This window comes from Anarhichas minor, unplaced genomic scaffold, assembly GCF_050575085.1.
Source record: "Anarhichas minor isolate MPS153535 unplaced genomic scaffold, ASM5057508v1 ptg000151l, whole genome shotgun sequence".
NCBI lineage: Eukaryota > Metazoa > Chordata > Actinopteri > Perciformes > Anarhichadidae > Anarhichas > Anarhichas minor.
This window is the reverse complement of record NW_027466597.1, coordinates 57,346-72,500: the sequence shown is the minus strand read 5'-3', so window position 1 is coordinate 72,500 and position 15,155 is coordinate 57,346. Positions and strand designations below refer to the sequence as shown.

The 15,155-nt window shown below is 45.2% G+C and overlaps 1 protein-coding gene and 1 pseudogene across 1 annotated transcript in view; both read left to right on the top strand.

Annotated features, from left to right (window-relative positions):
• The window catches only part of lamb1a (laminin, beta 1a), a 32,609-nt gene extending 20,543 nt beyond the window's left edge, over positions 1-12,066 (top strand). Inside the window, exons 18-33 of the mRNA XM_076085337.1 lie at positions 480-623; positions 1,192-1,423; positions 1,979-2,142; positions 3,459-3,683; positions 3,792-4,009; positions 4,085-4,181; positions 5,239-5,608; positions 7,675-7,859; positions 8,173-8,414; positions 8,913-9,122; positions 9,232-9,376; positions 9,464-9,671; positions 9,795-9,936; positions 10,236-10,412; positions 10,505-10,664; positions 11,118-12,066. Of these exons, the coding sequence (XP_075941452.1) occupies positions 480-623; positions 1,192-1,423; positions 1,979-2,142; positions 3,459-3,683; positions 3,792-4,009; positions 4,085-4,181; positions 5,239-5,608; positions 7,675-7,859; positions 8,173-8,414; positions 8,913-9,122; positions 9,232-9,376; positions 9,464-9,671; positions 9,795-9,936; positions 10,236-10,412; positions 10,505-10,664; positions 11,118-11,257 (3,059 nt within the window). The 3' untranslated portion in view covers positions 11,258-12,066. The remainder of the gene's footprint in view (positions 1-479; positions 624-1,191; positions 1,424-1,978; positions 2,143-3,458; positions 3,684-3,791; positions 4,010-4,084; positions 4,182-5,238; positions 5,609-7,674; positions 7,860-8,172; positions 8,415-8,912; positions 9,123-9,231; positions 9,377-9,463; positions 9,672-9,794; positions 9,937-10,235; positions 10,413-10,504; positions 10,665-11,117) is intronic.
• On the top strand, positions 5,719-6,871 carry LOC142943681 (propionyl-CoA carboxylase beta chain, mitochondrial pseudogene; annotated as a pseudogene).
• Positions 12,067-15,155: the final 3,089 nt, after the last annotated feature.

The following is a 15,155-nucleotide window of genomic DNA, read 5'->3' as shown; positions in this document are numbered from 1 at the left end:
GTTGGAAACCTGCGCGGCACTTTTGACTCTTGTAGCACACATCAAACACATGACTCAAGCAGCTTTCTTCGCCAGAGTTCGCCCGTGTCGGATGTAGAAATTCTCATTCATGCATTCATCTGATCTGGACTAGTCTACTGTGACATCCACTTCTGAGGTCTTCTACTCTGCAGCTTAACTAGTCCAACATGCAGCCACTAGAATTCTCTGTGAATTTACACTCCAGCTTAATTACTTATTCTTTCTTTCCTGTTGTCGTTGTGGATCTCTAATGTTTCCGTCATGTTAATCCTCGACTTCCTGAACAAGACTCGACTAGTTTCTTCTTCACGTTCTTCAAATTTCTTCAGACCTTCTGGTTCATAAATCTGTCATCATCACTCTCTAAGGCAGGATCTGTAGAGTATGCATTGTTTTCTTGTATTGTTGAAGCTTGTCGGTTGTCTAACATGTCTCTCCTGTTGGACTCCATTTCCCAGAATGCCATTGTGATCCTCAGGGCTCCCTCAGCACCGTGTGTGATCCCAGCGGGGGTCAGTGTCGGTGTCGCCCCAACGTGGTCGGCAGGAACTGTGACCGATGTGCTCCCAGTACGTTCCAGTTCGGACCCAACGGCTGCAGAGGTCAGAGTCCCGATCACATGACTTATGGATGGATGGATGGATGGATAGATAGATAGATATGTACTTTATTCATCCCCAGGGGGAAATGTGTATGTTACAGCAGCAAGACACACCAAGTAAGCAAAGTAACAGAGTAACCAAAAATATTAAGTATTAAAAAATGCACAATACATATATACAATAAAATAACAGAGTAGGACAAATTAAAAATCAGAATATAGAAGATAAAACAACAAAAATGCACAGTATATACAATGAAATAGAATATTGTTAAATTAACTAACTCAGTGAAAAACAGTAGTGCAAACATCAACCACCAGCAAACAACAGTGTAGCAGTGTGTAGTTATGTGGAGGATGATCTGTTCAGAGGTGATTTATTATAAAGTCTTATAGCAGAGGGCAGGAATGTTCTCCTGTATCTGTCCTTGTGACAGCGGAGCTGGATCAGTCTGTCCCTGCAGTAGGTGGTGGAGAGGGTGGTCCGGGTTATCCAATATGGATAATAATTTCTTTATAATCAAAACATTCTGATTATAATCATCAGTAATCGTTTTTGTGTTTTGCAGCATGTGCGTGTGACCCTCAGGGTTCACAGAGTTCGTTCTGCAATCAGCTGACTGGTCAGTGTGTCTGTGTTCTGGGAGCATACGGTCGGCAGTGTGATCGCTGTCTGCCGGATCACTGGGGCTTCCCTACCTGCCGACATTGCTCCTGCAACGGACACACCGACGACTGCGACCCCGACACCGGACGCTGCACCAACTGCCGGGACCACAGCACTGGACACACCTGTGACAGGTGACTTACACCTGTGATGTCATTTGGCTGACGCTTTTGTCCAAAGATGATTGCTTTCAAATTCAAAAGGTACAAAAGCTAAACATTATCAACAATTAGAAGTGCAACTTTACCAACATTAGCAACTCAAATTCCAGTATGGGACCAGAACAGAGATGAGTTTTTTACGAGTTGAGCACCTCAGTGTGACAGGCAGGAAATGACAGAGGACCGTAGGTTTTCACCTGGCATGAAGGTAGGAAGGAATGGTTCCTTTTGTTGTCCTGTAGACTAGCACCAATGTTTTAAACTGAGTTTGAGGTCCAGCAGAGACACAATTTAGTGAACACGGAGGGGTAGTGTTGGAAAACTTGAAGAGGTTGATCACCAAGTGGCCAGTGAGATTCTGGACTTGTCTGGGGACAAGCTACAGAGATCTGAGACTAGCTGTCTGGGACTAGCTGCATAGGTCTTAGTACTAGTTGCAGAGGTCTGGCGGCTCTGCAGCGGTCTTAGTAATGAGGTCTGATGATGAATCAATAACTTTCCCTCGTCACTTACTCTCTTTTACTTCAGGTGTCTGGATGGTTACTATGGGGACCCAGTGTTGGGGTCAGGTAACCACTGTCGTCCCTGCATGTGTCCTAATGGACCCGGCAGCCTGCGGCAGTTCGCAGGAAGTTGTTACCGTGGTGACGACTCCCAGCAGGCCGTCTGCGTCTGCAACACCGGATACAGAGGTAGGCTACAATCTAAACTTTATTAACACTGAGTTCTACACAGAGATACAAAAAAACTTTATTAACATTGAGTTTAGACTTTTATTAACGGGGTGAAAACTGTACAGAGATAACATCTTTAGAAACACAGCTGGTCACAGTGGTAAAACGTTATTAACTCTGTGGTAAAACGTTATTACCTCTGTGGTACAATGTTATTACCTCTGTGGTACAATGTTATTACCTCTGTGGTACAATGTTATTACCTCTGTGGTACAATGTTATTACCTCTGTGGTGGTACAACGTTATTACCTCTGTGGTGGTACAACGTTATTACCTCTGTGGTGGTACAACGTTATTACCTCTGTGGTGGTACAACGTTATTAACTCTGTGGTGGTAAAACGTTATTAACTCTGTGGTGGTAAAACGTTATTAACACTGAGACGGATACAGAAGTAAAAACACAGATGTTGAAGTCGGTACAAGTGATAAAGAGATGCATTTAAAACATATCAACGCTTTTTATTCAACCCTTTCATCAGTTTGATTTCCTTATGAAGAAATCTTTTTGTGTTAAAGCAGAAACAGAATAAAGAAACTGCAGATGTGACAATAAATCAGAATGATTAGTTTGTTCTGTTTAGTTTTCATGAGTCAAACAGCTGCTTTGTGGAGACAAACTGTCTTCTTTTAAGAGGAGTGATCCAGTGTGATGTAAACAGGCTGAGAGCAGGAATGTGATGCGACTCTGTAATTACAGCAGGAAATGAGACAGAAGCTTCAATCACAAACTTTCTCCCATCATTTCCACAAAAGTCTGGAAATATTTCACTTTTTATTACTATACTTAACGTTATGAAACTGCAGCTCGATAACACTAGTTTCTGATTGGCTGTCAGGGTTCAATGTTTCTAGACGTCACTTCAGATAAAGCTTCAGTGATGAAAGAGAATAATAATAATATATTAGAATAGACTTGACTGACGCTCACGACCACAGGTTTAAACATTGTAAACGGGTTCATTTAACTCTTGTGTCTGTGTGTGAGAGGTTTGAGGAACTAAAAGCAGTGAAGAAATGTAGTATTTAGTTTCAAACTTAAAGTATCATTTGTATATCAAAAGGTAAAAGATAAAAGCAGCTGAAATGTAGTCTTTGCTGTCAGTCGAAGAGTTAAATGAAGTGTAAATGCTGAAAGCAGCTGAACTGTAACAGTCGAAGTAATAAAAGTGAAGCGATGGTTCTTCATTGAACATGAAACAATTCACTGTCAGTAGATGGAAATAGAAATTAAAAGTGAACGATGTCTGTAAACCCGCCTCCTTCTCTCTGCAGGTTCTCGCTGTGACGAATGCTCACCTGGTTACCATGGAAACCCTGGGGATGTGGGGGGGCAGTGTCAGCCCTGTCAGTGCAACAGCAACATCGACATGTTGGACCCGGAGTCCTGCGACGCCCGAACCGGCGAGTGTCTGCATTGCCTTTACCACAGCGAGGGCAACGCTTGCCAGAGCTGCAAGCACGGCTACTACGGCAATGCCCTGCTGCAGGACTGTAGGAGTGAGTTCACCAGGTTTACTCCTTGAAATGCTCTCGATTGATCCAAATGTGGATCAAGTCTTAATGAAGTCTGGTCCTGAATCCAGATTGAACTCTTCTCGTCCACAGAGTGTGTTTGTAACCAGCTGGGCAGCGACTCCTCCAGCTGTCCGTCACCCGGCGATTGTCACTGCGACCTCAGCAGCGGTCAGTGTCGCTGCCTCCCCGACGTCATCGGGCAACACTGCGACCGCTGTGCACCCGACACCTGGAACATGGTGAGCGGCCGCGGCTGTCAGGCCTGCGCCTGCGACTCCAAACACTCGTACGGGACGTCCTGCAACGAGGTGAGGAGGTTACGATGTGAACGTTTAGTCTTGGTTCGTCCAGCAGCTCGTGGTCACACTTTGTTTGGTCCACAGATCAGCGGTCAGTGTTCCTGTCAGCCCGGCTTCGGAGGAGGAACATGCAGCGAGTGTAGAGAGCTGTTCTGGGGAGACCCAGAGGTCCAGTGTCGCGGTACGTTCACCACATTCTGTTATCCATAATAGGTCCAGTGTCGCGGTACGTTCACCACATTACAACGTTATCCATAATATACATTTTATTGTGAATGTGAAGGACAAAAGTTTAAAATTGATGAACAGTCGTTCAGCCGCTGCCCCAATGCATCGTGGGAACATTCCTGACCCAAGCATCCTCTGCTACGGTCTGCTGTGACTTATATTATTAAGTCCAGATGTTCCCCGAGGCCCGACGGTCCCGTCGCCATGGAGACAAGACCAGAGATCTGTCTGATCCTCCAAATATTCCTGAAATCCACAAAGAGGCTTTGTTAGTGTGAAGCAGAGCTGAAGGTCAGAAACTGGACCTGCTGAGAGGGAGAGGGGGGGTACACGTCTAACACCACAGCCCGTCTCTGTTTGTCTGACAGTCTGTCTGTTGATGGTTTGTTTCATGTTCAGAGTTAAATCTCAGTCTGAATCAGTTTTGTTGTTTCTGCAGCTTGAAGGAGTTTCAACTGTGTTAAATACAAACCAGATGTTGCACACACACCCTCACAGGAAGTTGGACAGTTTGTGTGTCTGTGTTTAATTAAACCACCATATATGTGTCTCTTTATGAAACAGACTTCTGAAGACACACTGTAAACTGTGAACATACCTTCAGTTAAGTGTGGCTAAGTGGAGAGCAGGGCCGTCCTTCAATCAGAGGATCGGTGGTTCGATCCCCGGCTCCGGCTCCGCTAGTTGCATCTCGATGTGTCCTTGAGCAAGACACTTAACCCCAAATTGTTCCCGTAGCTGAGCCTACGGTGTGACTGTAATGTAATGTTCAGTCTCAGTTCTCTTTGGTAGTGAGTCTGTATGTGAGTCCTCATGGTTAAATTTGGTTACCGTTGACGGGTTTGGTTACCTAGTAACTCTCTGACTAGTGACTGCCATTATTATCTGCAAATGTTGTTCACAGCTGGTTGAACCATGATAAACTGATGTGTACTCCAGGACTCTGTGACATCACTGGTGGGTGTGGTTTCAGGTGTGAACTTCTTACCCTGAATGTGTTTCTGTCTCAGCATGCGACTGTGATCCTCGCGGTATATCGGAGCAGCAGTGTAACAAAGGCAGCGGTCACTGCGTCTGTGTGGACGGGGTTTCCGGCCCACGCTGTGACGTCTGCAGCCGCGGCTTCTCTGGAACCTTCCCCGACTGCCGCCGCTGCCACCAGTGCTTCGCCGACTGGGACAACGTCATCGGTCAGTTGACCAATCAGACGCACCGCCTCCTCAACAAGGTCAACGCCGTGAAAGCCAGCGGAGTCAACGGAGTGTACAAGAAGTCCATCGACAGCATGGAGAGGAGCGTCACCGACATCTGGGTCATCCTTAACCAGAATCCAGCCTCTCAACCACTGACCGAGACCCAAGAGCTGCTGCAACAGGCCAGGTGAGATTATATTTAATCTGGATAGTAGACATACAGCATCTGGCCAGGTAAGATTATATTTAATCTGGAGTTATATTGTGCTGCAATAGGCCAGGTTAGTTGCTGCCACAATGCTACTGCCGAACCAGCAACGGGGCTGCTGCTGGAATTCTGTTAGCCCCCTGAGCGTTAAGGAGAGGATTGACAAGAAACCGAAGATGGCAGAGGTCAGAGGAGAATAGATACAAACTCAAAAAAGGTAAATTGACAGCCAGGGAGCAAGTAGATCTTGTGCTGGGCCCTGAGTCCTTTGTGGATTCGGACATGTTCGTGGATCATCGCTGCTCTGTCTTCGGCATGGTGCAGGACAGCGTTGTGACAGGCCGAGGCAGGATCAATTGCAAGCTGGTTTATGTTTTTACTCAGGACTTAAGTGTTCGGTGGCAGTCTGTCTGGAGCTCATGTACAGAAGATTTGTAAGATTGTGGACCAGGCCATGACAGTTGGAGCCTCGGTCATCGGGTTGAAGGACTCTGGAGGAGCTCGGATCCAGGAGGGAGTGGAGTCTCTGGCTGGATATGCAGATATATTCCTGAGGAATGCGATGGCTTCAGGAGTCGTACCTCAGATCTCCCTCGTCATGGGTCCCTATGCAGGAGGAGCCGTCTACTCCTTTTACCTTCATGGTTAGATCATGCCCAACTACGCCAGAAACATTGTGGTTGGCTTTGCCTGCATGAACGGATGCACTGTAGGCATTGTGGGTAACCAGCCCAAAGGGACTTCTGGTTGTTTGGACATCAACTCTTCAGTGAAGGGAGCCCGCTTTGTACGCTTCTGTGATGCTTTCAATATTCCCATCACCACCTTTGTGGATGTGCCGGGCTTCCTGCCTGCTACCGCTCAGGAGTATGGATGCATCATCAGACGTGGAGCCAAGCTGCTGTTTGCCTTTGCAGAGGCCACTCTCCCGAATATAACCATCATCACCAGAAAGGCTTGCGGAGGAGCCCTATGACGTGATGAGCTCCAAACACTTGAGAGGAGATGTGAACTACGCCTGACCCACTGCTGAGGTCGCGGTCATGGGTGTCAAGGGTGCTGTTCAGATTATTTTTAGAGGAAAGGAGAACCAGGCAGAGGCTGAATACATCGATAAGTTTGCCAATCCTTTCCCAGCTGCTCTGAGGTTTTGTGAATGACATAATCGAGCCGTCGACCACTCGTAAGAGGATCTGCAGAGATCTGGAGGTGCCGGCCAGCAAGAAGCAGCTAAATCCCTGAAAGAAACACGTCAACATTCCTCTGTGAAACTTCCAAACATCAACATTGTCTAAAGGCACTCGCTGTGGTTGTTTTTATGATACTGACTTCGCATTCAAATGAACTGCAGCGTGACCTCCGAATGACAACTCGAGTTGGTTTGTCTCAGCATGAACGACTCAAACTGCCCAAACTTTCCCTTCCAGTTTACCGATTGCGTTTTGAACTATAAACTTTATTAAAGCATCATCCTCAAGATTTGAGGGAATTTATAGTGTTCTGTAAACCAAATCAGCACATCTATCTGTACAGGGGCGACTGTGGCTCAGTGGTAGAGCAGGGTCGGCGGTTTGATCCACTCTAGTCCATGTCGATTATATTTAATCTAGAGTTTAAACGAGCTGCAACATGCTTAATGGGATTATATTTAATCTAGAGTTTAAAGGAGCTGCAACATGCCTAATGGGATTATATTTAATCTAGAGTTTAAAGGAGCTGCAACAGGCCTAATGGGATTATATTTAATCTAGAGTTTAAAGGAGCTGCAACAGGCCTAATGGGATTATATTTAATCTAGAGTTTAAAGGAGCTGCAACAGGCCTAATGGGATTATATTTAATCTAGAGTTTAAAGGAGCTGCAACATGCCAGGTGAGATTATAGTTAATCTAGAGTCCAAACGAGCTGCAACATGCTTGATGGGATTATATTTAATCTAGAGTTTAAATGAGCTACAACAGGCCAGGTGAGATTATATTTAATCTGGAGATTAAAGCAGCTCAGAATAATGTAAACTGTGACCTCTGACCTGTGTGTTTCCCTCAGTGACCTGATGGGGGCCCTGAGCCGGATGTTGAACCACACTGAACGGACCCTGGTGCAGGTGGAGGGCGAGGACTCAGCTGCAGAAACTAAACTGAACTCTGTGATGTCTGATGCACAGAAACTGGAGCGAACGGTTCAAGAGCTGTTGGATCAGGTTGAGTTCATGAAGAACTCTGACATCAGAGGTGAGAGTGGTTAAAGGTCAACGGGCAGTTTTTTTTGGGGGGGGGGGGGGGGTCGTGTGATCAGGTTTTAATAAATCTCTTCAGTTCTTCTGGCCTGGAAAAATACTGGAACCTGTTAATGTCAAATGTATATCTTAAACTGGACCAAACAACTACTCAAGGGCCACTTACTTACTAATTCTGGAGTTTTCAATCGCATCTTCATCAGCAGCTTCCTGCTGTGGGTCCAGAATAAACTGTTATGTCACATCACCTGTGAGGTCACCTGTGGACTCACCTGTTCTCTCATCTGATTGGTACTTCCTGTCACCAGGGGCGACGGACAGCGTCTCTAAATACTTCCAACAGTCTCTGGCGGCTGAAGTTCGAGCGAACGCGTCCACCATCGATGCCGGCAGCCTTGTACAAACCTCCAGTGCTCTACGGCAACTCACAGAGGACAAACTGAACCAAACCAGAGAGGAGTTCCTGAGGAGACACACTGAGCATGCTCAGAGACTGGACGACCTGGCAGGAGAGCTGCAGACTCTGGACCTATCAGAGATCAGCCACAAGGTGATCATTTCATTTCATTATTGTTTGTTTTTATTTTCAATCAGGACTTTTGTTTTCAGACTTTCTTTGATCGTTTAACTTTGTGTTTCTTTGTTCTGACCTTCAGTCTTTATTAGATGAATCTGCATGTCTCAATGAAAGATTTCCTCTGATTTAGAGAGCTGCTCCTGAAGGCATCACGTCCCCTCTCCTCTCTTTCTTTAAAGATCTGAAGATGATTTATTCTCATTTATTTATGACACTTTAAACCTTTTGACTCTTTCTAACTGGACAAACATAAAAACCACAGAAAAGATTTCATTTGTAGTTTGAAAGAGATTAACAAACTTAAATATGCATAACTTGTGTTTCCACAGCAACCATTAACACAGATGGAGTGCATTATTTTGGATTTATACTCATACAATATATCATACTTGTATCAGAGGAGTATTAAAGATGTTTATTTTATTATAATTGGATTTGACTTTATTTTGTGGTCGGTCCTGGTTCTCACAGACATGCGGCAGTCCACTATCAGGTCAGGACTCGTGCGGGTCCTCTCCCTGTGGAGGTCTGGGCTGTGTGGACTCTGAGGGTCGGACCAGGTGTGGAGGTGAAGGATGTGACGGCGTGAAGACGGCGGCCAGAAACATCTGGAAGAAGACCCGAGAATCTGAGCAGGAAATCATCAGCGCCATGGAGGAAGTGGACAAACTCTCCAAGATGGTGAGTCTGATGCTCCCTGGTCTGTGCTGGACCTGACGGGTCCTGGTCTGTGCTGGACCTGACGGGTCCTGGTCTGTACCGGATGTTCTTACCTGTGTTTTGTCTGCAGGTGTCGGAGGCCAAAGAGAGAGCGGACGAGGCGAGGCTGAGCGCTCAGGACGTCCTGATGAAGACCAACAGAACCAAACAGAAAATCCAGCAGAGCAACGAGGATCTGAGAGTCCTCATCAGACAGATCAGAGACTTCCTCACACGTATGTCGCTCACTTCCTGTTCAGAGTCATGTGACTTTTCATGATGGTTCTGATTCTGGATCCAACTGGCGGTCTTTGTGGTTTAAGAGGACGCCGCCGACCTGGAGAGCATCGAGCTGGTGGCCGACGAGGTTCTGGCCGTGCAGATGCCGACCACGCCGGCTCAGCTGCAGAATCTGACCGAGGACATCCGGCAGAAGGTGGGAGAGCTGGGACACGTGGAGAGAATCCTGCAGCAGAGCGCCGCCGACATCCACAGAGCCGAGGACCTGCTGGACCAGGCCCGCCTTGCCAGGTGGGTCCTACCGGGTCATCCAGGACCCTTTACAGTTTAAAAAGGTCTCATCTCTCAATGCCTGATGATGGTGGTTGTGATGATGATGATGATGATGATGATGAAACTTCCTGTGCTCGTCAGTGAGGAAGCAGCAGATGTGAAGGACTCTGCAGAGAAGGTACAGCGAGCTCTGGAAGAAGCTCAGAGAGCTCAGACCGCTGCCAGCAACGCGATCCAGCAAACCGCCGCCCACATCCAGACCACCAATCAGCTGCTGTCCTCCGTTAGTACTGACCAACCTTTACTTCACTGACATCCTGTCACAATGTGTACTAGACGTTTACTTCACTGACATCCTGTCACAATGTGTACTAGACGTTTACTTCACTGACATCCTGTCACAATGTGTACTAAACGTTTACTTCACTGACATCCTGTCACAATGTGTACTAGACGTTTACTTCACTGACATCCTGTCACAATGTGTACTAAACGTTTACTTCACTGACATCCTGTCACTTTCGTTTGCTACACTCACGTTAGAAACATGAAGGTAACACGCTGCCTGTCTGCTGCGTTCAGGTGGAGTTGGAGACGGCACATGCAGAGTTGAAGCTGACTAACGCCACCCAAAGGCTGCAGAGGCTGGAGCAGGAAGTGATGCTGCTGAGAGACAAAGGTCTGAACGTCACTGTGAGCACCGAACGCACCAATCGGGATGCAATGAGCATCAGAAAGGTTGCAGAGGACGTGAAAAAGGTGAGTTCACCTAAAGGACACTCAAACATCTGCAGATATCTTCTAGTTGATGTTGATCAGGAGCTGTGTGTGTGTGTGTGTGTTTTGTGTAGGACCTGGACTCGGAGCTGAAGGAGAAGTATGCCAAAGTGGAGCAGCTGATTGGTCAGAAGGCCGGGGGCGTCGCTAATGCAAAGAAGAGGGCGGAGTCACTGCAGCAGGAAGCTAAAGAGCTACTGCTGAAGGCCAGCGACAAACTGCAGCTGCTCAAAGGTGACATCACACTGACATCACTCCAGCACTAGCGAGCTCTGCAGATGGACAAGCTAGCTAGCTAACTAGCCAGTCCTCCTCTCGGGATCTCCCGTCTTCTCTTCTCCCATCAAGTAGTCTACCAGTAGGTGACGCGGCCCCAGAGTTCTTCAGCAGTTATTAAGAAAAGACAACAACACTTGCTAGCCAGCATTAACTAATGTCTTCGGATAATTATTCTGCTTTTAGCTAAGCTCCGCCCACAAAAAGTCATGATTCCTAAAGGAAAAGAGGTTTATACAAGCTAGCGCTGTAACTCCGTCCTCACTGGTTGCTGATGTAGGCGACTTTTTTAATTTGGCAGAACGCGTCATAAATACCATTTCAATATTACAATCAAACCGGTGTAAACTTGTAGACCCAAAAACCACCCAACTCTAGTGTTAAAGTTTTTGTTTTATTTATCTTTTACAGACCTGGAGAAGTCTTACGGAGACAACCAGCAGACTCTGGAGGTAAAGGTGGAGCAGCTGGTGGAGCTGGAGGCGGCCGTGAAGGAGCTGCTTCAGGAGATCAGCCGCAAGGTCACCATCTACTCCACCTGTCTGTTCTAGGGTTAGATGTGTTGGATGTGTTGGATGTGTTTCTGGTTAAATTGTTTGAGAGCACAAAGTTCTTCGTAGATTTAGATTTTTTTTTTTTTCTTGATGGGTTGCCGATAGATGATTCGACCTTTGACCTTTACTCCGCACTGAATCAGAAGTGACCTCTTTTACCAATCAGAGAAGAGAGAGAACCAAAATTAAAGACGTTTATTCCAAAATCTAATTATGGTGTTTGAATGAAAACCAAAGATATTTTATGGGCTATTCAAGACGTTAAGTAGCTATAAAATATAAATCTTGATATTTAAAGAAAACCTTTCTCAAAGCTTCAGTAAAGTTTTTAAAATTGTACTTTTGAGTTTTGAATGTCTTTGTGAATGTAATAAAATGAAAGTTCAAGTCTAAAGTTATGAAACAATGAATGTTAAAACCATGTGACCACAGATTTTTTTACTTTCTTATTTTGTATTTCCTGTTTGTTTTTTTGTTTTTACGTGGCCAAAATTTTTTACCAAAATCATTTTTAATAAACGCTTCTAGTAAAATCCCAGAGTGCACTGCTCCTTATTAAACACCAGTTAATACGTCTGTTTTATATCATATACCTACGTCTTGTATCCCCTCAGAGTACCTGAACATGAGCATCACCTCCGGTTACAGGTCATCATGTTACTGTAGACAGAAACCTGAACATACCGACTCGTATACATATACTGTTAGTTCATGATTGTCTACGAACGAGACTCAGGAGGACCGATGTTGATTCTCAGGTGTTGACGTGCTGAAGTCAGCGTGTTCTCTCATTTCTCATTGTCAGCATTTCTGAGTTTGCGTGCATAGCTACTGTAGCATAACCCATTCGGTTTGTTATATTCTTCATTACAGTGGCTAAATGTCAGTTATACATTTAAACGTACACTAATTCTGTTAAAGTCTCTTAGCTCTTTCCTTCTTTTAGCAACTTTCTAATCCCACAGTTTTTTAAAAGCTAAGCCCCGTTATTGATGGCTATCGTACTTTAGCAGCTGTTGATGGTCTCTGTATGTCACATGTTTATCTTTTCCTCTTCAGTGAGGATACATGTAAGAAATGTAGTTTATTTGCAGTGTTCTAATGTGTACCCTATTACCCCACTAAAGAGCTGCACTCCCAGAATGCAGTTACTTGTGGTTCCTAGAGTCTCAAAAAGTAGAACAGGAACCAGAACCTTCAGTTATCAAGCTCCTCTTTTGTGGAACCAGCTTCCAGTTTCAGTCGAGGGGGGCAGAAACCCTCACCACATGTAAGAGTAGGCTTAAGACTTAAGTTAGGGCTGGTTCAGGTTTATAGTTAGGGCTGGCTCAGGTTTATAGTTGGGGCCGGCTCAGGTTCACAGTTGGGGCCGGCTCAGGTTCACAGTTGGGGCCGGCTCAGGTTCACAGTTGGGGCCGGCTCAGGTTCACAGTTGGGGCCGGCTCAGGTTCACAGTTGGGGCCGGCTCAGGTTTACAGTTGGGGCCGGCTCAGGTTCACAGTTGGGGCCGGCTCAGGTTCACAGTTGGGGCCGGCTCAGGTTCACAGTTGGGGCCGGCTCAGGTTTACAGTTGGGGCCGGCTCAGGTTCACAGTTGGGGCCGGCTCAGGTTCACAGTTGGGGCCGGCTCAGGTTTATAGTTATTTGTCAGCCCACAGCTGGCCACATTCACTATCAACCACAGCAAGAAGTGTTATACTGGGGTGTACCTTCAAAGTATGGAGGATCAAACTACCAGTTAGTTGTTCCATCTGTGCTAGTCTCAGAGTTTCTGGCTTACTTCAAAGTAAGCCCATTTAGGAAGGATAAAGACGCTCTTGAAGATCCTAGAGGTGCCGTAGTGGCCAACAGTCTGCTTGTAACGAAGAATATAACACAACTAACTGGGTTAAGCTGGAGCAGTTTGCTCCCATTAAAACAAGTAGACCGCCAACCGGAAGTAAGACAACAATCTTACAGAAGGACGTCAGCCAAGCGGCTCTGTGAGTCTCTCTTCATATACTTCGTAACTGCTGGTCACTCACTGACATTTTAGATTTATTGATCTTTGTTTCACAATGACCACAGAGTGACCTATTACCAGTATTTAATACGTCTATACTTTAGGAATAGCATTACTTCACTTAAAGCACCCAATAACCACTTGTATTTATTAATAATTCAATTCTATTTTATTTGTACTACCCAAAATCACAATCTCAAATTTGCCTCAGAGGGCTTTACAATCTGTACAACATCTTTAGATCGTGGGTAAAATAAAAACTCCCACAAACAACTTTCTAACTGTGAAAAAAGGAAGAAACCTCATGGAAAGCAACAAAGGAGGGAACATTATCGATCCATATGACATTAATGATACATGACAGGAGTAATAGCACGAATAATAGCAAATGATTACTACAAATAACAGTAGTGGTTGATATAATAGAATAATAATGATGAAATAGCATTAATAGAAATGTGACTAATAATAATAATAATAATAATAATAATGGTAGCAGTGGGTGTCCGGTATGACCTGATGGAAACCAGTGAGGAGGAAGCACATGCGTTAATGGGACACAAACGCACTATCCACATTATATTACATCATAACAATATAAAATGACTATAATGTAAGACAACTATGTAAATATTAGAACACTATGATCCTTATCAAAGAAAAGTCAGTGAGTGACCAGAAATTCTGTAGTATGTAACTGGACCAGTCATCATAAAATGCTTTATGTTATAAAGCATTGATATTTATATATGCTTATAACAATACAATGATATGAGCAGATGATAACACATAAGTTGTTTATAATGTAATGTATATTGTTATGAAGCATTAATGATATTTATATATTGTCACGGGGTGTGGTAGAGAACTCAAACCAGGCAGAGTAGCGTGAAGCAGGTGTTTATTAAACACAAATAGGAATCGTTACCAACACACAACAGGGAGTCCAAGCACAAGACAAGAGACGAGATGGGAAATTCAGCAGGAACGAGGCGAGGCAGGCAGACGGGGAAACCGGGAACAGGACGAGACAACCAGGCGGGTAGAACACAATGACCTGGCAGTGAGTGACTGAGAGGCAGGGGTTTAAATAGTGGCTAGAACAGGTGAGGAGAGTTGTGCTGATGAGGGAGAGCTTGATTAGAGGCAGGGGCAGGTGAAGGGAGTTGGACTGGTGCTGAGGGAGTGGCTGACAGGTAGAGTGAGGAGGGAGGAGCTACAGAAAGACACACAGAACACAGAAGGCAACGCCTGATCGTGACAGATATGCTAATAATTATATGAAGTGATATAAGCAGATTACAACACATTATACGTATCTTTAGCATATTTCGCAGACACATAGCTACATTTAGCCCACTTGTAAAATGCATTCGGAACCTCGGCTGCGACTCTCATTGATACTGCTCCCTCTTTGATTGAATGATTTTGGACTTCAGGGAATTGTTCGTGTGTGTGTGTGTGTGTGTGTGTGTGTGTGTGCGCGTGTGCGCGTGCGTTGAATAGATGAATGTTGGCAGTGAATAGAGACAAGCTCTCATTTAACAAACAATGAGGTTCTTTGTTTCTTTACTTCTCTCTCTCTCTCTGTGTGTGTGTGTGTGTGTGTGTGTGTGTGTGTGTGTGTGTGTGTGTGTGTGTGTGTGTGTGTGTGTGTGTGTGTGTGTGTTTTAGACGACTCTTTCACCGTTTCCAGGAAAATAGATCGATGTTGTAATGAAGATATGCGCGCAACAGGAAGTCAGTTTGCGTGAACACAAGCTGCGGACACACTGTGTGTGTGTGTGGCTGTAATGACCTCACCCAGCAGACATTTGAATCTGGAGGAGTGGACTGATTATAAAAACAGTGCATTGAGACGAGAAGCAGCAGACAACTGGAGACTCAACAAGAC